Source organism: Xenopus tropicalis, chromosome 4, assembly GCF_000004195.4.
Source record: "Xenopus tropicalis strain Nigerian chromosome 4, UCB_Xtro_10.0, whole genome shotgun sequence".
Lineage (NCBI taxonomy): Eukaryota > Metazoa > Chordata > Amphibia > Anura > Pipidae > Xenopus > Xenopus tropicalis.
This window is the reverse complement of record NC_030680.2, coordinates 21,388,791-21,416,760: the sequence shown is the minus strand read 5'-3', so window position 1 is coordinate 21,416,760 and position 27,970 is coordinate 21,388,791. Positions and strand designations below refer to the sequence as shown.

General features: G+C 39.9%; 1 protein-coding gene across 1 annotated transcript in view; it reads left to right on the top strand.

Moving 5' to 3' along the window:
• Positions 1–971: 971 nt before the first annotated feature.
• Positions 972–27,970, top strand: part of bbox1 (butyrobetaine (gamma), 2-oxoglutarate dioxygenase (gamma-butyrobetaine hydroxylase) 1) — a 48,783-nt gene continuing 21,784 nt past the window's right edge. The window contains 4 exon segments of the mRNA NM_001127102.1: positions 972–1,026; positions 7,284–7,720; positions 16,572–16,686; positions 24,966–25,164. Of these exon segments, the coding sequence (NP_001120574.1) occupies positions 7,337–7,720; positions 16,572–16,686; positions 24,966–25,164 (698 nt within the window). The 5' untranslated portion in view covers positions 972–1,026; positions 7,284–7,336.

Sequence of the window (27,970 nt, the reverse complement as noted above, 5' to 3'; positions counted from 1 at the left end):
CCGCATGACGTCATCGCGCAAGGCGCGAATTTCAAATATTTAAAGGCGCTTGTGTTTGTTTTCAATGCCCAACTTCGGTTTTGCCTCCTAGTTCCCGCTATTGCTTGATTCTGATTCTAAATTCGTGTTTTGACCCTTGCCTGACTCTGACCTTCCTGATTGCTGCCTGTACTGACCCTCTGCCTGTTTTTGACTACGGTTCCGGAATCTGATTTTGCACTTCGCTGCCCGTTTGGTTGACCTCGTTCTTATCACTTCGTCTCTTCTCCCCAATATTCTGCATAACGCTAAGTTCCCTAGCCTGCTCAGAACATCTGCCCTGGTCCTCTCACATTAAGTCCTGGCAGCACCCGAGTAGCGGAGGGCTCCTCCCGAAGTGAAAGGTGGTTGTTATAGGCGGAAGAGTGAGCTCAGACCGGGACCTTGGCTGTTGTTCTGAGTTTTGGGATACTGAGCGTGACACCTACACTGTTTGGGGGTATAGTTTTCCTTTAACAGAGATGAGATGCATCCGGTCCACCTGATAAATTAGGCAGCGGGAGGGGGAGGAGAGTCATGAGGGAGGATTAGAGAGACGCTATCGGCACTAAATCAGTGACTGGTACCAGAGAATGAATAAGACAACAAGCTGGTAACAGGAGGAGCCCAGGGAAAGTGGGGAGGGGAGGAAGCTGAACCTGCTGAGAGCTTTGTGTTTGGCTGCTGCTGATAGGTGGACTCACCTGCCCTAGGGGCACCGGGTGTAAGGGGATATTCTAAAGCCACCCACATAAGCCTGTCCCTGTGATTAAACCAATGGCAATGAGAGCAGCAGCAGCAATAAACCTGTGTCTGAGAGCGGCTGCAGGGAGCTCACAGGGAGCTCAGATGCGTGACATCAGCAGCTGGGACCTTTCACCCACTTTCTGGGTGTCAGCTGCTCTGCACATTACTGCTGCTCTGCACATTACTGCTGCTCTGCAGGGAGGACCTGTGCTCCTCAGAGCCTATGGGAGTCACACAGAACCAGAACCCTCTCTTCTCCAGGTACTGGGCTCTTACACCCCTCACTTTCTTTTTAGTCCAACTCTATTGCTGTAAAGTAAGGGGGAGGGTGGGGGTTGGGGAGCAAGGCTGAATATAAAGATCCTTTCCTGCAGTGGAGGCAGCTGGGCAGGGCAGTGGGCCCCATTCAGTACAGCAGATAGCAGATAATGAGAATATTAAATTATAAGTAGAGATGAGCAGGGGTTAGTTGTCATTTCTAGCCCTTTATACACCTAAAGAATGAAATAACTATGGCATGCAGAGCATTTTGACCAATGTGCTGTAGTGCCGCAGGTCAGGCAGGTTTGGGCTGCCTATTTGCCCCAGAGACAGATTGTGGCAGGTGGTAGGCCATATTCTCCACCAACCATTCTGCACAGTTCTAACACAACTACTGATGGGCAGGTGCGCATTTATATACTTGCCCTGCCCCTTTTCAATGATGTCAGGGAAGGGGGCGGATGCAGGTATATAAATCTGCACAGCAGGCCGGCTCAGGTGGCTTAGGGCTGGTTAAGGTTGAACACAGATCAAATCATTTTTGCCCATTGCATCACTAATGTGCTGCTCTAGGGGTCGCAGGGGATGGCAGGCCATATTTTCCACCAGTTTAGCCACTCTTCAATCTCTCTAGCAATGTTCTAACCCTACTTCAGGTATGGGATCCGTGATCCGGAAACTCATTATCCAGAAAGCTCCGAATTAGGGGAAGGCCATCTTCCATAGACTCCATTTTAATCAAATAATTTAAAAAAATGTATTATAATAATAAAACCATGTACTTGATACCAACTAAGATATAATTAATCCAAACTGGAGGCAAAACAATCCTATTGGGTTTAATAAATGTTTTAATCATTTTGGATAAGAGGTCCCTTACTTGTAACTGACAGGCCCCTGCTCCTTTATAAACTCACACTGGCCCTGCCCCCTTTTCGATGATGTCAGAGAAGGGGCAGGCAGGGGTATATAAAAGAAAGCAGTGGGCTGGGTCAGGTTGGGCACATGTCAAACAATTTTAGCCCATTGCATAACTAATATGCTGCTCTTAGAAAAAAAATATGGGCATCTGCATCTGCTCTCCATTCATATGAATGGAAAATTCACTGCCTGTGGCGGACACTGGCACTTTTAGGAGGGGATCACTGGAGATCAAGAAATTGTTTAGAGCAATTCCAACCTGTTTGTGCCAATGCCTGACATTTCCCATTTACATGAATAGTAAGTAATTGCAGGTCAGGAAAGGAGGTCTGACCATCAGTGGTTATACTGGAGAGCATACCAGGTCCAGACTGGGATTCCAAACAGGCCCTGGCAATTCTAGTACAAAGACGCCCAAGCAGCCACCCACAGGCCCAATAAATATTAACTGTCTATATCATACTTAAGGGTGATTTATCAATGGTTGAGTTCGTTTTTTCCCATGATTTGAGTTTTTTGCGCTTAAAAAACTCGAATTCGAAATATGGTTGAAAACTCGAATGTAAAAATTTGTCATGTAAAAGCTTGCCAGTGTCTATAGACATCAATGGGAGTTGTCATAGGCAATGTCAAGACATATTCTAAAACTCTAATTTTTCATTATTAATAAGTAAGTGACCATTCAATATGCGAGTTTATTCGATTAAGAAAAACAAACTCGAATTTGCAAACTTGAAAACTAAAAAATAAGTCCCTTATCTTAAATAAGATTGTTGGCATCATTTATTTAACATGGGTCAACATTCAAAGTACTCAAAAGAGGCAAGACGCCTGTTTTTTGCACTCTGTATGTTGTACTGCTAGTACTTGTGCTTCATGGATGCGCCATAAGTGGTGAAGTGGTGCAAGTTGCTTCAGCTCTTGTGCCTATGGGTTTCATAAGGAAGGCTGTGTATCTACCAAGAAATATTTAAATGTAATACCAACACTACAGTATCAACGACAAGTACAGGTATAGGACCCATTATCCAGAATGCTCGGGACCAAGGGTATTCCGGATAAGGGGTATTTCCGTTATTTGGATCTCAATACCTTAAGTCTACTAAAAAATCAATAAAACATTAATTAAACCCAATAGGATTGTTTTGCATCCCATAAGGATTATTTATATCTTAATTGGGATCCATTACAAGGTACAGTTTTATTTCTACATAGAAAAAGGAAATCAGTTTTAAAATTCTGAATTATTTGCTTATAATGGAGTCTATGGGAGACAGGCTTTCCGTAATTCGGAACTTTCTGGATAACGGGTTTCCGGATAAGGGGTCCGATACATGTACCTATTTTCTGGAGATGACATAATTAACCATAATGCCTGATAACTTCTAGGTGCAACTCACGAGGCAGAACTGGAAGTCCATTTTTTTCAAACTGATTTCTTAAGTGATCCTTTGTGAGTTAGTCCAGGATTTTAGAAGTGAGTGGTGACTACTGGACACCAGGAGCTTTTTGAAAAAAAAAAAGATATTAGGTCCAGGGATGATATTATATTGATTTTTAGAATGTTTGTAGCGTGAGGTACGTGAATACCTTTGAGGAAGGTTCTTAGTGAATGTCTTGCATTTGAGAAGGGTTCTTTCGCGCCATTTATCCATCCTCACCCTAACCAGAATGGTTTCTCTGCATGGAATTATGAGAGCAGATACTGGCTGCCAATAAAAATGAGCCCTCCCAACTGGACTTTATCAGAAATCATTTAGACGCTGGTAAATATAGTCTGTTGAATGACATATCATATTGTGGACCAAAATCAACTCATTAACTTGGTGTACTTCTTATTCAAGTGAAAGGCAAGCAATCCCTAGCAGTTAGCATCACAGTTAGCATCACCAGCTCACTACAAGTAGCAGTGATCAATACATTGTGGGGTGTATTTATTAACATTGGAGACAAACATCACAGATGATGTTGCCCGTAGCAACATTTTTGGTTGATCTTTGCTTTTGTTGTTAAACTTGCAGGTGACCATTCAAACCAAATTGCTGATTGGTTGCCATGGGAAACATCACCGCTGATGTTAGTATCCAACACTAATAAAAACGCTCCTGTGTTGTAGCCACCAGTTCAGCTTGTGGTTATTCATATTGATTCCACAAACAGGAAAATAATGTAGAATTCAATTTACAAATAAAATACATTTATACCACAACCACAAATTTAACACAATTCCCTTTTCTGCTGTTGGGTTGAACGTGAGAGAACAGAACATTACATTCTGTGCTCGAACATAATGTTAGCATAGGCTTTTCATGTTATCATTTGTTTTCCTCACAACTCAGACAGTTGAGCTTTGACCTTCTGGAGAGTTTTCCATAACACTGTTAACCAAAACAGAGAAGGCCTTGAAAACCTTGAATAAGGACTATTCATCTGAGCTACCGGAGCACCTCTTGTTTGGGTAAAATGTGCCATTCCTAGATGTTTAATGAGAAGCCAAAAAAGAAATGAATACATAGGCAGTACATAGGCTCTTGTGTGTCTGACATTGGATTATAGCAACAGAGCTCCTTTTGTATCTAGAACTGTTATTGAGCATTAACTGAATTAGTTGTGGAGCTAAGCTCATCACCAATCATATATGCTTCTGAACTGTATAGGGAAACATCAGGCATGGTGGATATCTCAACCAGATTTTTCTTCTCAAGGTGCACCCTAAACACTTACAAATATGGCAGCAGATAACTGCCCAAAACCAATGCTTTTAGGTGTTTGGTCGAACAGCCAATTGAGGACAGCTGAAATGGTATTGGACTCTGATCAAGAACAGTATAATAGTGCCACCTCTCATATGTATTGCACATTTATTACTAGGAACTTGAGTACATAAAGACGTCCAGTCATCATGTGGAGCATTATCGCTAAACATTTACTGAAGGCTAAAGTCCACAGCCATACAACACCTCTGCAGGTTCAAAAGAGCAGAAAGTTTCCCTTTGGGATCTCTGCTTCATTTCACCCTTTGGCAGCACAGTACAAGGGTGCTTGCTGAAGAACAGCAAGACTATTTTCTCTGCTGAAGAATAGTGATGAGTGAATATTTGTCGCCAGGCATGGATCTGCAGTGAATTTCTGCGTTTCGCCAATGTCGAATTGTTTTGCGAAACTGCAGCGAAAATTCGCTGCAGAAAAATTTGTTGCACGGCAAAAAAAGTTGCATCAGATTGGGTGAATTCTGTACTATAAATAAAATAACCCTTACTGGGTAGAAGAACTTAAACCCATATGTTTGCATAACCATATTAATACAGGTATAGGACCCATTATCCAGAATGCTCGGGACCAAGGGTATTCCGGATAAGGGGTTTTTCCGTAATTTGGATCTCAGTACCTTAAGTCTACTAACAAATCAATAAAACATTAATTAAACCCAATAGGATTGCTTTGCACCCAATAAGGATTAATTATATCTTAGTTGGATTCAATTACAAGGTTCTGTTTTATTTCTACATAGAAAAAGGAAATCCGTTTTAAAATTCTGAATTATTTGATTAAAATGGAGTCTATGGGAGACGGGCATTCCGTAATTCGGAGCTTTCTGGATAACGGGTTTCCGGATAAGGGGTCCGATACCTGTACAAGGGAATTCTGTTTTGTGGTATACTTAGAGAGACCTGCAAAGGTATTGTTTTTTTTAACCCCTTTTTAGGAACACTATGGGGGAAAATCCAGTAATTAGTACTTGGGTGGTGGAATGTGGGGTATGTGAGTCCCTGTTAGGCACTTGGTGTAACAAGTTCTTGAGCCTTGCATTGCAGGCTTCAGCAGTAGGGACCTATATTTGTTTTGGTTACAGTTGCCTTCTGTCTCAGTCTTGCAGTTGTAAAGAAAAGCCTTCTTATACAACTGTCTGTGAGATTATATAACGTATATTGCACAACTGACATGTTATGCCATTGCTGTCACTAGAGATTTAGCAAGAGACTGTCATTATGTAATATGCAGACTTAGCATAAGCAGTCATAACCCATTTGGTTTCTCAGGGAAACCTGAACTTCTGAAAGAAACAATATTTGAACCTATATAAGAATTTGCTGAAGTCTTAGGTTAGGGCAATAAAAATAAAAACAGCAATTACAGTATGGCTTTGAGGAACCTTAAGCTTGGTATCACCTACAGAAACCAGCTGAGGAAGTTTCTCCATAATTTTATTGTAGTTATCATTTACATGGACCAGTGATATCAGAGAAGGGCAGAAGAATCGATTTGCACACTTACCATCAAATTCAACCGTCATCAGGCTTTTTGGATTTATGGTTTTCTTTGTGGACCAACATTTTTATCAGGAATTACAGTTCTAAGAATAGTAAGGAAAACACATATATGTTCTAAAGTTGGTATCTGTCATGTTATTTCTATACACACTCAGCCAGTAGTTACTTGTGAATGCAGCAGTTTGAGCTGAGTAGAACATGCTTTAGGCATGACAATCTACCATTATATTTTTTGAGATTCCAACCACTGGTCATGGAGGTGGTGAGCTCCATACAGCTGAAAGTTTATTTATATGTAAATCGGAGATCATGTTACACAGGTATCTGCCCTTTGAATTACTCTAAAATGACTCCATGATAACTAATCTGCAAATGAATGAGCTGATCTGCATTAATGAGCTGATGCGGTCCCCAATGCAATGAAAAATCAAAGCTGCCCAATCAAGATCTGCCCGATTTAAAGCCATCACTGGGGCAGGCTCGTTGTTAGTGCCCATACACGGGCCAATGCGCTGATAAGCTTTTTCTAGTGCTCAAGTTTTGTTTTCTGACTAATGGCAAAGGTGATCAAACTGCCATGTGGGGGCACATAGGGACCTCCCTGGTGCGATTTGATTATGAATTCCCTGCCATGGAGCGCCAGTTGGGCACCCATGGACACACTTCACAGGTATTGTTTCATATGATCTTTCTAAACACATGCATAATAGGCCAAATATTGTTAATGGCTCTTGCATTTTGACCACAATGATTACCATTCTTATGCACTGGAATGGAGAACAATAGTCCTGTATCACATTTTGACATTGTGAGGCAGGGATTCCTGAACTACATTCTCAGGGTGATGCCCACCTAATGGAGCCTGCATCTGCCACAATGCCTTCCTATTAGTGTGGAGGAACATGGAAGGGCTATAGTATGTTGTCCTTTGTGTGTCCATGTGAAATCTTATTTGAGATTGTCCTACAATGAACCTGTAGAAAATGAGAATATTAGTGTGTTCATATCACTAAACAGGGCCAACAATAAAATAATTGCCTGATGTATCACACTTTCTCTTTTCAGGTTTCTGTCAGTTGATTTCTAGGAACTTGCATACCTTAAGAAGTCCCGTCATCATGTGGGGCACTGTCGCTAAACATTTACTGAAGGCTAAAGTCCGCTGCCATACAACACCTCTGCAGGTTCAAAAGAGCAGAAATTTCCTTTCAAGATCTCTGCTTCAGTTCACCCGTTGGCAGCACAGTGCAAGGTTCCTTGCTGAAGAACTGCCAGCTTCTCCTCTTGTCATGATCCGCAATGTGGAGTCTCTGGAGAAGGAGCGTTTTGTTTGTGTGCACTGGGAAGATGGAGGCCAAAGTGTCTACCCCTTTGTGTGGCTGAGAGATAACTGCCAATGCCCTCAGTGCTTCCTTCATTCTGCTAAGGCTCGAAAACTTCCCATTGAGGATTTGGATGTAAATACAGGAGTGAAGGATGTTACCTTGACAAACAGCAAGAAGGTAAAGGGTATTCTTTTTGTTTATTATTGTTAGATGTTCTTCATAATAATATCTATCTATCTTCATTAATAGAGTATCTATCTATCTATCATCTATCATCCATCTATCTCTATTAGGTATGCACTACATTCATGACACATTCAGTTGTCCAGATTTGTAAGGTCACTCAGGTCAACTTTATAGGTTGGGCTTTGGTTTAGCTGAACTTTGGTGTTTTTTGATCTTGTATACACAAGGCTTTTGTCTGTCACCCATTGCACCACCTGCATTATTTGTTGGTGGTTGGCTGTCCTGGGCACATAGGGGAAACATTTTCCATGACAAACAGGGGTTTTGCAAGATGTTGACTCAAGACTAATGTGGTACTTGTCAGATGGAGGTAATTGGTTTAAGCCCTACCCATCTCCATTTGCTATATGTGTCATATTTCTCCTGTGTCAGCATCCTGCCGCCATCTGAATAGGAAACTATAATCCCTGCACCAATCATTTGCAGGGCTCTTATCAATGCTAAAGAAGAAGATACGGAGCAACAGTTGGTTGGTGCAAGGAAATATGCCCAGGTCCAGGTCTGGAATGAGAATAAAAATAGACCTTGGCATTTCTAGGACACAGAGGCCCAAACAGCCCCGACCAGCCCAATAAATAGTGACTGTCTATGGAATCTTACAGCAGCCCCTCTGGCATTTGCCAGAATCCACAGACTACCTGTCTGGGTCTGTGTGTAGCAACAATATAATTTCATCTGCTAATATAGCGCACCCCACAAATTATGTACAGTTTGCTGCTGTTGATGCAAATTAGTGTTCAAACTGGCAACCAGCACACAAATCAATATGGGCTTGAATGGCATCATTTTTCTATGTGATGATGAAAGCTGTGTATTAGTATTTAATTCATTAGGTGCAAATCAGTTGTGTGAATAGGGACAACACCAAAAGGTAGCCTTGGAACCTCAGGGCAGGTGTTAAACCCATGTTCCCTTGCTCCCAGACATACTGTACTGTACCAAGCACTAAAGTAGGAACAGATGACTTTATAGAGCAACGCCCAGGTTTGGTTTGTGTTTAACATCAGTGTGATGTGAACATTAGCGGTTCTTGCACTGCATTCACATCACCAGGTAAAATTCACGTGCATTAGCTAAAATAACTTTAATGTAAAGAATTTTTTTTTTTGGAGAAAATCGCCCTTTTAGGTCAACACAATCCTAAAACCACATGGTGCAGTGACGTCCGCTCCTTTAAATTTGCAGGAAGAGACCAATTTAACATTCTATTTGCAAGGAAACCGAGAGCGAAACACAGGAATCACTGATGTCAGGGCAGACGTTGGGTGACGGATTTGCCCTGGATCTTACAAAATAGCCTTAAAAAGTCTTAAAATAACAAGGGTAAAAACAGTTTATGTTGCATAAAGAAGTGTTGTTTTGGAAAAGCTAAGTAGTTTACTTTAGTTTTGTAGTTGAGTTTATCTTCATGTCCAGTAGTAGAAGTGGTTTTCCTTGATACTTTTATGACTGATTATAAATACAGCAGTCTTGACTTGCTTTGCAAATTCAGCTTTGGAAATTCAGTATAATATCAGTCCTACCAGACTCACTCAGGGCTGTTTTAATAAATAGGCAAAAGGGGCTTTTGACTAGGTCCCACCAAAACAGCAGGACCCACCATCAAGTGCTTCATCTACTATAATTCTTGACCAATACATCAGGACATACTTTATTTTGATCAACTTGGATAGCTCTACACTAGGGATCCCAACCTTTTATACCCATGAGTCACATTCAAATGGAAAAAATGTTGGGGAGCAACACAAGCATGGAAATTGTACCTGGGGGTGCCAAATAAGAGCTATAATTGGCTATTTGACAGCCCTTATTTGGCCTGGCAGCCTATAGAAGGCTCTGTTTGGCTTTACACTGGGTTTTATGCAACCAAAACTTACCTCCAAGCCAGGAATTCAAAATATAAGAACCTACTTTGAGGCCACTGAGAGCAACATCAAAGGGATTGGGGAGCGACATGTTGCCTCGAGCCAGTGGTTGGGGATCCCTGATTTACACTATATTCTTTATTCACTGTAAGGGCAGTGGAGTAATTATATGCTGCCAGTTCTCCACCAAAAAAAAATCTTCAAAAGGGCCTAACATGCATTATCCACCCCTACCTGGCCCTGGACTGGGGGGGTCTGTTTCTTTAAGGGGGTAAGTTATCAATGCTCAAATTCAAATTTTTGCCAATATTCTAATTCTTTTGCACTAAAACTCATGAATTCAAATTATTGTTTCTAAAACTCAAATGTTCGATATTTATTGAGCACAAAAGATCACAATGTAAAACTTCAGCATCTAAAAGCTAAAATTTAGGGGTATATTTATTATGCTGTGTAAAAAGTGGAGTAAAACATTCCCAATGATTTTGCTTATAGCAGCCAATCAGATGCTTTGCTTTGGTTTTCTAACTGTTGAAATCTAGTTGCTGATTGGTTGCCCTTGGCAACATCACTACTATTGACTTCTACAGTAAGTGGTGATAAATATACCCCTTAATGTAGAAGTCAGTAGTAGTTGTCCTAGGCAAATTTGTTGTGGTTTTTTGAAAATGAAGGGTAGAAGACTAATTTGATGCATTTGAGTTTTTTTGCTTGGATTCCGTTGTATTCCGAATTGTTAATAAATAAGTAAACCTTTGCGTTTAGTAAAATATTCAGTTTATTCGAACTGAAAAAAACCTCATTCAAAGTCAATTTGAAAATTGATAAATAAGCCTTTAACTTGAGGTTTGGTCTTCCCTTACACAGGTTCCATGTGGCACAAAATATAAATGAGAAGTACATAGCGCCTTTAACTCAAGCAGAATTTATTCATTCTTAGACCTAGAAAATGCACTCCATAGGCACTTTATCTTCTCCAATGGCTCTTGGCGCACCTTAACAGTATTTAAGGACAAAACTATCCAGACACAAACTGTCTTTGGAAGCAAGGTCAGGAAGAGAGTATTTGTAGAGAAAATGGAGTTGTTATTATATGTGCCACTATTATATGTGGGCAGCTAAGTCTAACATCACCATGCACAATGCCAAGTGTTGGCTGGAGCGGTCTAAAGCTTGTGGCCTTTGGACTCTAGAGCAATGGAAATGTGTTTTCTAGAGTGATACATTGCACTTCTATATCTGGGAGTTTGACAGATAGATCTGGGATTGCCTGATGCCTGGAAAACACTACCTGCATGAATGAATGTAATGTTTGTAGAGACAAAATAACTGGAGCTGTTTTCCATTGTTTGGGCTAGGGCTCCTGGTTCCATTGAAAGCTGTACAATGATATTCTTGACAATTTTGTGCTTCTGAATGGCCCATCCTGTTTCAGCACAATAACATCTCCATACACAATGTGAAGTTCATACAGAATGGGTTTGCAGAAATAGGAGTAGAAGAACCTTACTGGCCTGCACAGAACCCTTACCTACACCCAACTGAACACCTGTGGGATGAATTAGAATGCCAACTGATCCCCAACATCAGTGCCCAAGCTCTCTAATAAGGACACCTTCACAAGTGCAAGTGTCATTCGGATGGCACAACTGGCAGTCATATACAGAAAGTGCAGTTTGTTCTCCATGGAAATGTAATGACCAAGGCAAATATTCTGAATGCTGACATGTAGCTTCTACCAAGCAAGGGTGAATATTCCATAGGTGCAATATGCTACATTCTCACATTTTCCTTTGATCCTTAAAGAAAACAAGGAAAAGAAAAACCCCTCTGTGGAAAGAGGGTCTTTTACCCCTTTTAAGATCTGATGATCCTGTTTTATTATCTTGGGTAACCGTCAGTTTTCTGCGAGATTACTGAGTGTTTCTTTTATAGCTGACGGATTTAGCAAGGGCCGACCTTGCTTTTCACCTGAAGCACTGTGTATTTTTCCCTTCATTTTTCTGTCTGCCATAAGCCACAGGGAGCTCCATTGTTTGGTTTTAATAAGTGTTTCAGATGGGAATTTTATATAGCAAATTATGGAACGCAGCCCTGGTGTATGGGTCTAGGAGTAAATAAAGACCAGCTACTAGCATTTCCCTTATTGTAATAGAGTGTTTATCCTGATTTTATAGCAAAACCAGCAACATCAGCTCAGAAGTCGGTTCATTTCATCAAGGACTTTTCCCAGTTATAGCGTTTGCGGTGTTGAATTGGATTTTGGGTATGGATGTGGCTAGACTGCCCATATGGTTTCAATCTGGGAGAAGGATTAGAGCAAAACTGCAACTCAGGAAAACCTGAAGTACAGGCTGTGACCTTTTAATTTAGTTTTTTTTTAAAAATGAATACAAATTCCGCTGAAATGAGATCTCCCAGGTATCGAGCTATTAAAAATAATCCTGGCCATAATCAGAGACGGATAATTCTGCGCTCTGTCTTCGGCACATACTCAGGTACCACGGCAACCCCTACGTAACACCTAATGGCTTTGCAGTGGATCAAAGTTTAGGGCATTAGTTCATTACAAGCTTGTTGGGCAGTGGAAAGAGTACAAAGAAAAGGGAAATGGTTTAAAGGGGACACATAACTTGATTTTTCACAGGGAGGCTGAATTTTTCAATTGCCAAATTCAATTCAAATTTTTTGGAACTCAGTCACTACAAAAAAATTGCAATTAAATATGAATATGCTTTCTTTTTATTATCCAGTTGCAGTCTTTGATTAAGATAGTTGTTCAAGGACAGCTGGAGGGCCACCTTCTAATTGGTGCTGTTGAATAATGGCCTTTCAGCTGGACTGTGCAGAACTACAAGACCACTTCCTGTGGAAGTACAGCCTTAATTTCAGTTTAGACATTGAGCAGAGAGGATCTCTCTGTAGCTCATATATATATAGGAAAAAAGAGTAACGGACTGGGCTTCTTGGGGCCCACCTGATACATGACCGCACTTCCCTTCAACTCTGTCGTCGTTGTTATCACCAGATTTGACTGTGTGCAGCCAGCAGTGTGGGAGATGGGGGATAATAAATGGCCTTGTGTTCATCCTCAACATGAGATGGATTGGTGGCAGCCACAGCTGTGAGCAGAGATAAAAGGACCAATGGCGCAGGTAGCGAGCAGGCAGTGGGCTAATGGTGCTATGTAGACTGATGAGCATGGGCAGCTGTACCCACCATCAACAGGGCTCACTGGGATTTTCAAACGTTGGGGGGGGTATATGCATAGAATGCACCTATGGGCCCTTAATGCACAGTAGACAACGCTGGAATGGCACAGTTGAAGGTACCTGAGATTGTGTAATTCTATCTGGAATAAGGGTTGCCACCTGCCCAGACAGTAAGTCTCCAGCTAGGGCCGTAGCTGGAATTAGAAATTTACTGGGAATTAAATTGCCAGTAAATTTGTAATACCCTATAAAGCCCTTCCTTCCCTGACCCTCTCCGCTGCTGGATTCCCCCTTATAAGGACAGTGTCGCCTATGACTTGTCCATTTCCCACCCAGTCCACCCATTTCCCCTTCCCCATGTGACATCACCTCCTACTCCCTCAACAGGCCGGTATTCACAAAAAAGTTGGCAACCCTATCTGAAATGTGTATAGTGTCTGTGCATAGGGTGAATGGGCAAGCCCCACATCTCCAGTGTTTACAGGGCATCTAGCTAATGAGATCGTGAACTTCTGGCAACCATTTTTTTAAAATTTGGGGGCTGTCTGTACAAGAGGTCAAATGTTATTGCGTCTTATTGCCGATTGAACATTATAGAGTTTCTTATATGCCTGGGATGAAAGCTTCCCAATCTGAGGTATGTTGAGCAGTCCACTCACTTCTGGTATAATGATGTCTGTATTGATTGACCCATAATTAGATCCATGAAATTGATCTCTAAAAGTGACTAACTTAATGTCAGTTTAATAGTGGGGTGGAAATCATTTGGAACAATGGTGGAATTCTACAAAATCCAGTGCAGGGCAGTTCAGACCATCAGGATGTCATTCATTACATTTATTAAACACTTTGAATAGACTAGCGGCACCAATATTCTGAAATCATCAAATGTTATACTTTCTGCCACATGAAAATGGAGAATATTTATTAAAATAAACTACAGCTATGAAATCTGTTACCCAAAAACCCATTATGAAGAAAGCTCTTATGCTCTTAAATACAGCATTGTCTTTTCCCATGATGCTGTGCCCATGATACGCTATGCAAAGCTTGTACCAGGGTTCATTGTGCTGAGTGTTGCCATTAAACATTTGACATGCCACTAAGGCTGCCACCTTTCAGGTTGCTGGATCTCTGGGCAGAGGGACAGGTGGTGACATCATGGAGGTGAGACATTGACTGTCACAGAGTGAGACTATGATGAGGAGATCAGTGATTGGCCAGCTGCTACATCAATCAAGAAGAATCCTGTTCGGAATTCCTAATTTGGAACAAAGGCAAGCATTTTTGACCTGGACAACCCTTCTAAAAACCACCCTACGCACCATAGATCCCAGGGGAAAATGGTACCTGTGTCCCAGCTCCATAGATCCTACAGCAGGAGTTTTTTGCTACAAGCAGCTTTGGAAGTTATGTATGAAACAAGGCCCAAATGTTTCAGTTGCAGAGCATATTGTCTTGCAATATGGATTTCAGAAACCAGAATGTTTTTCTGTGCATATAAATAAAAAATGACAGGCTTTACCGTGATTTATGTACAAATGAAATCTCCTGACATCTCCCAAGAGAGCGGCCAAGACAGCTGTGTGAACATAACAGAGGAAGATGTACAAAACACACTTGTTATGAATTATGGAGGAACACAGTACCATGGAATATTTTAATCAATGGATCACAGAGTCCGTATGTGCTCTGCACAGGGTTTATGGCACCATTCCCACACTCCTCCTGTATATACAGAATGCTGTAGATTCCTATTCTGCCAAGTTATTCTGTACCCTGCTGTTTATTACAGGGATCCTTTATATCCTACACAGGTATGGGATCTGTTATCCAGAATGTTCAGGACCTTGGGTTTTCAGGATAAGGGGTCTTTGGCTCTCCATATCTTAAGATTAAAAAATCATTTAATCAAGTACAGGTACTGTTTTATTATTACAGAGAAAAGGGAATCATTTAACCATTAAATAAACCCAATAGGGCTGTTCTGCCCCCAATAAGGGGTAATTATATCTTAGTTGGGATCAAGTACAGGTACTGTTTTATTATTACAGAGAAAAGGGAATCATTTAACCATTAAATAAACCCAATAGGGCTGTTCTGCCCCCAATAAGGGGTAATTATATCTTAGTTGGGATCAAGTACAGGTACTGTTTTATTATTACAGAGAAAAGGGAATCATTTAACCATTAAATAAACCCAATAGGGCTGTTCTGCCCCCAATAAGGGGTAATTATATCTTAGTTGGGATCAAGTACAGGTACTGTTTTATTATTACAGAGAAAAAGGAAATACACTTTAAAAAAGTGAATTAAATAAAATTAAAATGGAGTCTGTGGGAGATGGCCTTCCAGTAATTCAGAGCTTTTTGGATAATGGGTTTCTGGATAATTCATCCCATACTTGTATATTGTTGGTGCTGTACAGTTAAATGCATCATTCACTCCTGTCAAATCTGCCCCCCTGCTGGATCTATATGTAAATAAAAGAATTATGGACTAAAAAATAATATGCAAAAAGGGAGGCCATAGAAAGACAGGGGCTAAGACTGGCAAAGGGAGTCTGCCAAAGAGATAACTTGAGGACATTAAACAGGGGACAAGTATAATTTACACAAGTATAAATTGATTATTATATCTTAATATACAGCTCTATGTGAGACTGAGCTATATGAATAACACCCAAATGAATGAGTACTGCTGGGTCATATGGCATGGGCATGTCTGATACATTACATAGGACTGATTTAAGCGCTTATTTCATTTTGCGTAAATTAGCGTTTGTATTAATTATTTAACAAAAAAAGTTTCTCCAGATATTCGTAGATATCTATTCAAGCCAATGGGTACATGAAATAAAATGGAAATATTTTTCACTCTATTTACTTAAGATTTTTCAACAATTCCCACATTGCTGTACCATTAAACTCCATGGGAATCCTGCAACAAATAATAACAACTCAGGGACGAGAGCAAATGCCTGTGACATTTCGAGAAGAACTGAGAAGAATTTTCGAACTTTGAGAAATCTCCCCTTTAGTTACAGTAGTATTTTGTGTGCATATACGTTTAAGTGCCCTTCTACAGCATGCTTTGGGTTTTCATTTTGCTTGTTGTGTCCTTCCCCCCTCCCATTTTTAAATTAAATGCCATTAAATGCATGATGATGTTGTATCAGTGGGATTCTATATGTAGTGGCCATAAATTTACTTTAAAGTAGAAGTGTCAGACTGGGTGTCAGGGGCCCTTCAGGACTGCAACCTCAAGGGCCCTCCACCCATATCCATCTCCCCTGCCATTCCAAGTACCTTTTACCTCCTTTCTCCAGCTGGGATGAGAAGTATGCCTGGGCCAGTCCATGAGGGCCAGGGTCCACCAGTTTTTTTCCCAGTGTACTGCTGGCCCAAACTGACCTGTTGAGTAGTATAGTTCTTTTTTTAATTAACATTACATAAAGAGCTTTACATTAGTGGAGCGACAGCAAATAGGTGGACAATACCAGACAAGACACCCACAAACTGTGGAAAGCAAGAAAATTAGTAGCAGGCAAGGGCATCAACAGGGTCAGTTGGTAAAACAGATAGAGGTACAGAAAGGGGTTATGGACTAGAAACAACAGCTGAAAGATATGAAATAAAGAAGAAAGAGCTGGTAGTTTGTAACCTGGATACTGCTTTTCTAATATCTCTACCATGCTTTATTATAGGTCTCCATTACGTGGCCGGATGAGCACCAGAGTGAATTTGATGGCGAGTGGCTAAAGAAGAGATGCTTCTCTAAACATGCCAGAGCAGAAATGCAGGATGAACTATTTGCATCAGGTATTCAGAAGCATGACTCTCTAATATTGATTGTTTAGACCAATGTTTCTTTAAGGTTTCCTCTGGGGCCCCATATGACTAGGAGCAGTCTTTGTACATTGGCCCCTTTAGACCAGGAAAAGATCTCTTAATTTGTATATTACAGTAAAAGGTATTATGGGAAATGACACTAACATCACAAGGGCCCAACCCATGTCTTAACTCTGACATGAACATCCCATGAAAAACATTTTTAGACATTGTTGATTAGTTCAAATTTCTCCTTCAACATTGTGTATCATATTGCTATAGATTTCTTCTAAATGGACCAAATACTCACAGCACAAGTATGAATTTTATATTTCTGCAAACACAGCGCATCTGAGGGGTCGATAAACCTAGAATACAAGTGGAACCAATATGGAATGCATTTTGTTGCATTTTGTCAAAGCGACAAGCAGTGTAATGTCGACAAGCTGTCTGGCAGCGCACTTAACCTTGTTATCCGTTCCCATGCAAGCTACTGCCCTTTATTGTCCACAGTTTTAAGCTTACACAAACTCCCCTTAGTGTCCCGTGAAGTCTTGATAAATGTGTCCTTAGAGACGAATAGCAAGAAAATATTAAGAGCGTCTGTTTTGCTCCTGTAATATATTAGGGGCATATTTATCAAAGAGCGAAAATAGAGCTGAGCCAACAGTTTTCCAGGAGGAAATTTCACAGCTCTTGATTTACTTGGTAACATTTTTAGGGTTATATCTATCATGGAGAGAAAGTGAGAGTTCACCCTCTGATAATTATTCTTTCTGTTTTTATTTCTGTTGCATAATTTTCAATTTGTTTGTAAAATAAAGCCATTTAGGTGCATGTAAAGCCTATGACATACAGGTACTGGTAATAATCAGGGGGGCCCCCTGCACCCTCATTGGGCATGCCCGGAGACATTGCATGTGTGACATCAGGGCAGACACATGGGGCCTCGGGTAAGGGGGCAGGCCGGGGGCTCCAGGAGCAAATTTTGCACCAGGGCACATGGTCCCTTAGTTACTCCACTGAATACGAGTACCTAACATATAATAAAATATCTATTATCTTGAGCTTTGCTTTCTGTTTTCTGGGTATTTAGGTAATTGAGCGTGACCATCATTCACTAGATAGAAATACAAGTGCAGGAATATTTGGGAGTATAAATAACAAGTTCCAATGGAAGTAGATCAGATTTTGGCAGCAGGGTCGGCAGCATATTCAGGAGCCAGGTATCAGCTGTTTTCCTGTTATAGCTAAACAAATACATATGCAGTTCCCTGTTCTCAGAAGAACGAGGGCAAAGCATGACAGTATTTCTTCAGGGTACTCTGGTTTCCAGTAGATTAATCCAAAAAGGGTGACTAATTTCCTTGATATGAAATAAGCATGCATGTAGATGTTTGTGCAAAAGCAATTCTCAAATCATGAAGATAAATTCCATAGGAAAGGTGAATTATTTTAATCATTTTCATGGCAATTAGATGATGCTGATTCTCACAACTAGCAGCTCGTTATCATTTAAACTAGAGGCCCCAGAGCAACCTTACTAAGCATCCAAGTTCCAGTGACTCTAAAATAGGGCCAATTAGCTTCCTCCTGTTATTCCTAGATGTAGTACATATAATGGGAAGTGACACAGCAGTTCTATTCTATAAGGGCGATTAAAACAGCCAGTAATCCCTGGGGCCTTTAGTTACACTTTCATTGACCCATGATGGTGTGGGATAATGTTCAGAGGGGCCCAACTTGAGCCCAGTTTGGGTGAGATTTGAAAAGAAAACCCATTTGGGATCTTAGATGCTCTTGGAAGCCCATCTCATTTAGTAAGTTTGGGGCAATCAGTTCAAAATATGTCTGATATATACACTTTTTTTCTTTTCTAAAACATGTTACAGTGTAGTGAGCTAAGGGGTGTCCCAAACAAATATTGGAACTCAAAGAGGGCTTTGACCCATATAGATTGTTACAGTGTGCTTTTTTAGTTTATCTGAATACTTCCTTTTTATTGTTATAAACATTTGCACTCATATAAATATGGTTGAGGACTTTTAGATATTATATTCAAAACTCTATGCCTTTTAGCAAGGTCTTTGTGAAGCCACAGGGTGTAGATGACTGGTAGAAACCTATGTGTTTGGTAATCCGGTATACACGTTACTTGCTGGATGTAGACTAGAAACCAGCTTTCTCTATTAGGTCAAGAGCAGTTGGCACTTTCATACTGTAGCCCCCATCATCCCATCTGATGTCTAGTAAATCATCAGGAAGTCCAGACCAGGCAGAACTTTGATGTAGTTGGCCAGGTTAAATGTACTGGAATAAATCATTGTTTTGTTTAATAAGAAGCTGTTCTCAGTAGCTATTTGCAAATGGAATATTGGGACACTTAGATGTTTAGCATGCTTTAACCTGTGATCTAGAATGATGGGACAGAAGGGACAAAGGCAGTATAGAAGGAGCCAGATATACAAGTAGGGACATACACAGTAAGGACAGTATAGGGAGGTGATGTGCAAGATGCAACAGGTTGAAAAAGATATACAAAACTGGTTCTGAAATGTCTGAAAGAGTTTGACACTGGATAAATAAATAAAGATGACTTCTTAGCACTCATTTTGCTCCTGTGTAAGTTGATCCTTCAGGCGCAAATAACGTGCCAGCTTCATATAGTCTCTGAAGCAAAGCCAAAGCATGGGTGGACCTGAAAGCCTACTTGAGGAAAAGTGATTTATTTGAGAATGAATAGGGAATAGAGAAACACCTGCCTAAAGGCAAAGAAAATAAGCAGACAACCTCTAGTGCAAACAGACCTCATGAGATTGGCATTCCTATGTGCATCATGAGTAAAGCGCTCTCTGCTTCTGATACAACTGGGAGTGTCAGAACCTGTGAGCTTCTTCTCATTTAGATCAAAAGAGTTACTCTAGTAATAATGTTGTGGGAAATGGTCCAAATCTTGTCATGGAGGCTTCTTGGATAATTTTTATGTCATTACATGGTGTAAAATAGTTCAACTAGTTGAATTGGAAGAGTCTTTTTTTGCACTGATATTAAACAGTTCTATAGACATGTTACAATTGGAAATTAGGGGCAGCTTCCCTTTCAGTAAATTATTCAATATGGCTTTGATGGGCAACACAATTGCTTACTTTGTAGCTCCTGAACCTACCAAATAAGAATAAATGTAGAGGGGTTATGTAATAAAAGGTGCAAAGTTTGCTACTGGTCTTAACGCCTCTAAAAACCAATAGGAAGGAAGCATTTAGTCTGTTTAAAAGCAGACATCATTTTTGTTGCTGTGACTACATCTGGGGAAAAACAAACTGACTTTTATTACAAATTGGGATAAATGTTTAGTGTTAACTACTACGGATTGCACCAGTGGCATCTGCTTTGATAAATGTGTTGAGCTGTGAGAAAAAAGATCCAACTGCCGAGAATCCTTCTGGAATCCCCAGGTCGATAAATGATAAATCTGCCCCTAAATGCATTGCTTACCTGTCTCCTTTCTAAGGAGAGTGTCCAGGATTTAAGCCACTTTTTCAACAAGAGTATATTTTCTCTTCAGTAGAATCCCTCACCGCACTTAATGCATGGATTCAATTTGTGCTTTGAAATAACATATTTTTGCACGACGGCTCCTCAGATTCATTCTGCAGAAGGAGTTTCCCTACAGCAATCGGACATATGCTTTAATAATTATCGCTGTAAGTCAATGTAGTCCGTTGTATCACATGGAGCAGAGGAAGCAGCCATATTGTTTTATGCTAAACTCATTACCTGCGTTGGGTTTAGATTCAGTATTAACTGTTGGCTCTCCTTTGCCAGATGTGCAGCAGCATAATGAAAAATAAATATGACCGGGCTGCCAAAAATATATTTTTCCATTTATTAAGGTTTGGCCCTCAAACAATTCCCAAAAATCCTGAGGTCAGAGTTACAACCACAGTTCCCCACTGACACTAAGGGAGAAGAACCACAAAAAAATACGGCAGAGTAGAATCTAAGTAGAGGGAATAGAAAATTATATGGTGATATGATCCAGTTCTAGTAACCCAACTGGTGGTAACTTGTAACTGGCTGCTGCATGAAAACAAACATCGGATTGGTTGCTATGGGTTACTAGACCTGAAACAAACTTGTTCTTGTTGTTACCTTAGCCTCAACAGATGTAAACTGGCAGTCACTTGATAACTGGGCAAAGGATAAACGATTGATCACCTGGTGAAGAAAACTATTTTGTTTTGGGGAGGCAAAGTCTACAGGCCATTGGCATATGCCCCTTGAACAATGGCTTTTAAAAAACACATCTTGAATGTTATGTTACAACCCCTCAGCGGTCCCAAGGCGAGTATGAGAGTATGATACTCTCTCATATCACACTCCTTATACTACCCAGAAAACATTACCCTAAAACCAAAAATAAGAGGTTTGCGCCCATAAAGGAATTATGGTTGGACACATGCAAATGATCCTTTATGGTTCTATTGGGGCAACTTTGCCTCCAGAACAGCTGGTTACAATCATACAAGATGTTGACTGCCCAAAAGACATGTAAGTTAGAAGTAAAGCATACCCTTATGTTCAGTTCTATGACATCAGTGGCTTGCCATATTGAATTCCTTCTGAATTTGGGGAAATTATGACAACAGATCCCTGGTGCACCCGTGTGAAATGTGTGTCCTTGCTTGTTCCAGACATTCCCTTAAATGAACAGCAGATGGCCAGGAGACAAAATAAATTACAAGCTGTGCTTATCGCATTATGACCACATACGAACAAGCGTTTCCCAATAGGATTTAAAAGGAATTTGCAGTATCACTGTAAAATCAATTAGTGATGTGTTGATAAGATTCGCAGTGTCCGCACAGGGGGAAGTTACAGTACGTCTGCCAGGTCTGCACTGTACAGGATAGAAACTTTACCCCACTAAGATATCCCTCCCAATCTGTGCACCATATTTGTTCAAAGGTCCCCTGCAATTTTCTCATTATTTTTAAGGTTAACAAAAGTTTTCATTTCCGGGAGAGACTTATTTTTGGTAATTTAAACATCTGCTGATACAACAATAGCTTAGTAAGGCTGTTAAACTAAGTAAAGGAACCGTGGAGTCCAAGTTGCAGCTATTGCAGTTAGTAAGGGCTTCCACATGATTGTAGTATTCCCTATGGGGTGCTGTTCTTCACAAAAAAAGACATTTTATATTAACGAAATGAGATTTCTGGACACATAAACATCAGCTACATGGTGGGCTACCACAGGCCACCAACCGATATAAATGGACCCACTGGTAGACAAATACAGCTGTCTGACCCCTAAACTGGTTGGACTGATCTTTTTGCCCAAAATGCTTTAAACTTTGAGTTGGCTTTGTCATGTTTTCCATGACTCAGATGGAAGTGGGATGTTTTGTCTGTCACCTGTTTCCTTCTTGCCTCAGTTCTAGGTTTGATATCCAGGTGATCATAAAATAGTGCCAGTAAGGTAACTGCTTGCTGGACTCCAGATTTAGACTTTGGTATGGGAGATCTACTTTGCACCAAGCAAATGATTGAGATGATTTTACAGAGGTTCACCCATTCTTATACCATCATCTGTGTCCATGTTCTTTCTTCTCTACTCCTGTATCTGTGCTCCTCACCAGAGCACCAGTGTTGTCTTAATGTTATAAAGCCTAAAGCCATGTTCCTTCCATATAATTTAAACGTGCTGTTATTATCATTTATTTTTCTTTTGATCACATGTGGAGAAGGTTTTCTTAGTTTAACATTCCTCTCACAGGTCCTACTTTGTTAGACTAACATTTTGAACTCCTGAATAGTTAATCCTGCTTCTTCAGTTGTAATTTTGGATAATGTATTTACTGTCATGAGTATTTTGACTTACGATAGGGCCTTTTATTTCTGCCTTGAACATTAGATTCCAATGTTTTGTACCTGATGTCCATGCAAACAAGTAGGAGCATAGCCAAAAGGCAATGTTGGTAATACCACCTCTGTTGTGTGTCCCCTGCTATCTATGGGAGCAATGACACCCCATTAGTGTGGAAGTAAGTCTTCCTCATTGGGCCCTCCAATTAGAGTAAGCTTATGAGTTATTTGCAAATCATTTACTCTGATAAAAAGATTGTGTCAATGCCAGATAAAACCCATGAACATCTGCTGATTTTTCTGACCAGGAGAAAGCAGTCACAAGTATTTCTACTGCTACTCATCAGGCACCAATAAAAACATCTAATATTATTGACAGTGTCCATTAAGTGGTACTTAGGTTTAAGGCGCGTGATATAAAAGTGTGTCTGTGACACGGGAATGGCTTAGTTGAAAGGAGAAAGATATGTTTTATTCTCCTATTATCTCTTTATGATCCTTTCAGGCTCCTCTTTTCTTCTCCGGCCGCAGGCACCAAAATTAAAATCTATTTTTAGGGCACTTTGAACCTATTAAGTAAGTGGTGAAACAACCGGAGATGACTTCTTGCCCAGCGTTTTCTTTGTTGGTGTCTCGCAGGTTTATGAAGACCACAAATCACCTGACTCAACATTTGGAGAAAACATATCCCTGCCATGATTATTTTCTTGTAAAATGGCTTTGATATGTAATTTTAATACAGGTTTATTGGCCTTAACACGTGTCTTACATATATTTTCAGCTCTGTGATCTTGGGGCAAACTGAATAGAAATGTATAAGTTACAGCACAGCAAGAGGTTACTTGTAGTAACGTTTCTTGTAATGTATTTTTTATGGGAACCTTTGCCTCAAAAAAAAACTAGGGATGGTTTATGATCATCATGTGTTCATAAGTATTAACAGATGTCTGTCCTCTATATATCTGTGCCAAACAACCATGTATTCCCAGGCTGAAGTACCAGACGGCTGATGAGGTACTGAGAAAGCAGATAAGATAGATAAGAAGAGGTGGATGAATACCTCACTGTTTGATAGAACTAAGGTTACGCAAGCGGATCTTAAACGTGCAATATTTTGAAAACACAATGGTTTACTAAATTCCTAATAGCCATGATCACAATTCTGCTTAATCATACTTGTCAAAGGGGACATAACATTCCAGAAAGCTCTCCATTTGAACCTCCAGGCTCTCCAAAGTAGGCTGCCCATCTTAATTATGGATAAAAGAGAATAGAGAAATACAGTTTCTCTCTGTCTGGATTTCAGCGCCATTCCAAAATGACATTAATTGGTATTAGCTGGGCCAGACTCTACTTTTCCATTATTGGGAAGGGAGGGGGTGTGGAAGTTGTAGTTTAAATGCAGCTAAAGAACTAAACTCTAAATAGCCATACTTCATGTAAAGAGCCACAGCATCTCTGTTACCCCTACCTGCCACCAATAAAGATATCCTGACATTAATTTGTGTAGGAGTAACCTTTAAAAGCATGTGTGTTTGTATACACCATACCACACAATGACCCCTATTAAGTTTTGCGAAACAATAGAAAAGGCAATTATTGCTGTTTCTGTACTTGCAGGGTATTCTTACAATCCTGGCCTAATTATACCTATACGTAAGTGCATTTACCCTGTGCTCCTAGGTAAGTGCATTTACCCTGTGCTCCTAGGTAAGTGCATTTACCCTGTGCTCCTAGGTAAGTGCATTTACCCTGTGCTCCTAGGCAAGTGCCTTTACCCTGTGCTCCGTGGAATCATGGCAGGGTATTCTTACTGTTTCCATGCTTGCCCAGGTAATGACTGCAATAGGCCAATTGGCTGCACTCATTTTTCCATTTCACCACTATGAACAGATGTTTCAAAGTGCAATTCTTATGATTTGTGCTAAAACTTGAATCAGGCCAGAACAAAACACTATACTGACCACTGAGTACTGGGGTGAGTCACTGGGGCTCATTTATCAACACTGGGCAAATTTGCCCATGAGCAATAACCCATAACAACTAATCAGGCTTTCTTTCAGCCAGCTGCATGTAGAACAATGAATGCAACTTGAATTTGATTGGTTTCCAAAAGGTTACTGCCTATAAGCAAATTTGCTTGATAAAGTGTTGATAAATGACCCCCACTGTCTTCAACATAGTGACCCAAATGATGGCTATATTGCACTAGTATCTAAATAAATGCCTGCATTAGAGTTAACTAAAAAAGAGTTCAGACCAGGTGTAATAACCAATAGCATCTAGCTAGTAGGTAGCTTTAACTGGTCACCAGTTTGTAACATCAGGTTGGTTTGTGTGGGCTACCAAACGTGCTGCAATGTTTGTTTCTTGACCCCTCCTGTATCTTTCTATCTTTCATAGAACATCAATACTGGGGCTCTGACCTTCAGATTCCTACAATGTCTTACGAAGATGTCCTGAACTGTGACCAAACTGCGTATCAGTGGCTGTGTGCTCTTAGAAAAGTGGGTATTGTTCTACTAGAGGGGGCTCCAGTCAAGCAAGGAGAGCTACTTTCTCTTGGCAAGAGGATTGGTTACATGAGGCTCACATTTTATGGGTAAGTGCCTCTTTCATTTAATCTTTGTTGTTATAAATCTGATTATTCTGCCTTCCTGGGTGCATTCCTATATACAAATATATGTCTATAAGTACCACAACCCAATCATAAGTAGGCACACTAAAAAGCTAATGTAGGCTTTACCACTGAATATGTCATAGGTCTAAACTGTAAAAGAACAGAGTTCTGAAAACATTGCCGATTTGAATTATTGAATTATGTCAAGGAAATAATTAGAATTCAGGAGAGAAGCATTTCTAGTTGAAGAACTATGTTGTACAATCAATCAAAGCTGAAAGGTTTAAGACTAAAAGCTAACATAACCAAGCACTCCTATACAGCTAGGATGATAAATACATCAAATAACCTTTCTGCATATGTGCTGGGGACTAATTCAGTAATGGAATAGTATGGTTATTGGGCAATAGGGTAGTTTTAAAGCAATGCTACGAAGACAACAAAAAGGCCAACATTTCTGCTTTTTGGAACTTTGTTGACTTTTTGAAGAAAAGACTTGTTTTGGGCTACAATTCTTTTATCAAGAGCACTGCACCCTAAAATGTGAAATAAATGGAATTTTCTGTACAATTTTGCAATTCAGCAACAAATGCCTGTTGAGCATGTGGGCAATGAAGGAAACTATCTATATGACAGGTGGGGTTAGTGCCCCTGAGACAGCTGTAAGGGGCAAAGGATTTAACATAGTGTCCTTGCCCCACAGACACCCCTCAAAATACTAGGGATACACTGAATCCAAGATTTGTTTCTTTACTCCAACCTGCCATATAGGTTAAATCCCAGCATTGTTGTAGGATTTGGGTTTGGACAAAACTAAAAATTAATTAAAAAATTAGCCAAATAAAGTCTAAAGTACTTTTTACATTTGATTTAATGTACAAACAAGATTCAGATTCAGTTTGTTATACGGCCAAATGTATTGTGTAGCTTCAAGGTAGCACTGGCCCACCAAGAAAACTCCCAGTAGGCCCAGGGGTCAGTGGACCCTCCTACTAACCATTTTTTCTATTTCATGATCATTACCTAATTCTGTATAGAGGAGGAATAAATAGGATAGATTTTACTATGTAAAGAATAGGAACAAGGAGAATAAGGAGATTGGGCGAGGAATGGAGGAAAAATATTTGGTATATGGTCTAAGGTTTTCTGGTTGACCTCTGGCATCCTACTGTGTAGACTGGATAAATACAAACATCATGGCTTTGCTGCATTCTTACAAGATACAGGCCAACAACAATTTAAAACTTTAAAAAACTTCATCAGTCATCAAAAGGTTCAGCCAAGGAGGTATTCAGGCAGGTTTGATATATCGGAGAGGGCATCATTGCCCACTACACAGGTAAACAGCTGCAAATTTGGTCAAGACAAGCTAGATTAATGACCAATATATGTCTGTATATGATAAGGCTGCTGTAACAGGTACAAAAGTACTATTTGACTAAAGATCTTTGGCTCCAAACTGGTAACGCCAGATTATTGCCAGCCCCTTTCCATTGACATCATCATTGTGTGCTGAATTAGCTAAACAGCATGGGCATGATAGCACTGTAACACTGTTGCATTCTACCACTGGCACAGAGCAGGAGAATGGCCACATGCAAAACAATTCATCTATGGAATGGCATTCTGATTTGCTAAGAAAATCTTTATACTAATCTTCAACAACAGGGCATTTTAAGCAGATGTCTGCGTTTAAAAGAAAAAAAATGGTAACGATGAGAGTATTTATCCATGGAATTGTACTTCTGCCAAAAGTAAAGATTATATCAATCCAGATCATGGAATATTTATATTTTAGGTAATCTTATAGTTTTGTTTCTTATCCATTTGCGCCACAAATGGGTCAGATCTGCATTAGTAAAACGCAAGAGAAACACGAAGGCTGTGACTGATAGCTGCTACTGTTAGATGATGTGTAACAGTTCCATGTGGCGTGCCAAGAAAAATACCAGACATTGGCCCATGATTTTGTCTCATTTCCTTGAGGAATTCCACTCATCTGTGCATCATCGGACTCATTCCATATACTCACTACACAATGAATTATTAGGGAGAGTTGGAAGATTCAGCATAGCATCCAAAAAGTGTAATAGGTTGTCCTACATACATTCATATTCATGTGTACTCAAATCAATGTATGTATTAGTCTATAGTATGCCTATAGCCAATGTTATAATATATGTATTTGTCTATAGTATGCCTATAGCCAGTGTTATAATATATGTATTTGTCTATAGTATGCCTATAGCCAGTGTTATAATATATGTATTAGTCTATAGTATGCCTATAGCCAGTGTTATAATATATGTATTAGTCTATAGTATGCCTATAGCCAGTGTTATAATATATGTATTAGTCTATAGTATGCCTATAGCCAGTGTTATAATATATGTATTAGTCTATAGTATGCCTATAGCCAATGTAATAATATATGTATTTGTCTATAGTATGCCTATAGCCAGTGTTATAATATATGTATTTGTCTATAGTATGCCTATAGCCAATGTAATAATATATGTATTTGTCTATAGTATGCCTATAGCCAGTGTAATAATATATGTATTAGTCTATAGTATGCCTATAGCCAGTGTAATAATATATGTACTGTATTAGTCTATAGTATGCCTATAGCCAGTGTAATAATATATGTATTTGTCTATAGTATGCCTATAGCCAATGTAATAATATATGTATTTGTCTATAGTATGCCTATAGCCAGTGTAATAATATATGTATTAGTCTATAGTATGCCTATAGCCAGTGTAATAATATATGTACTGTATTAGTC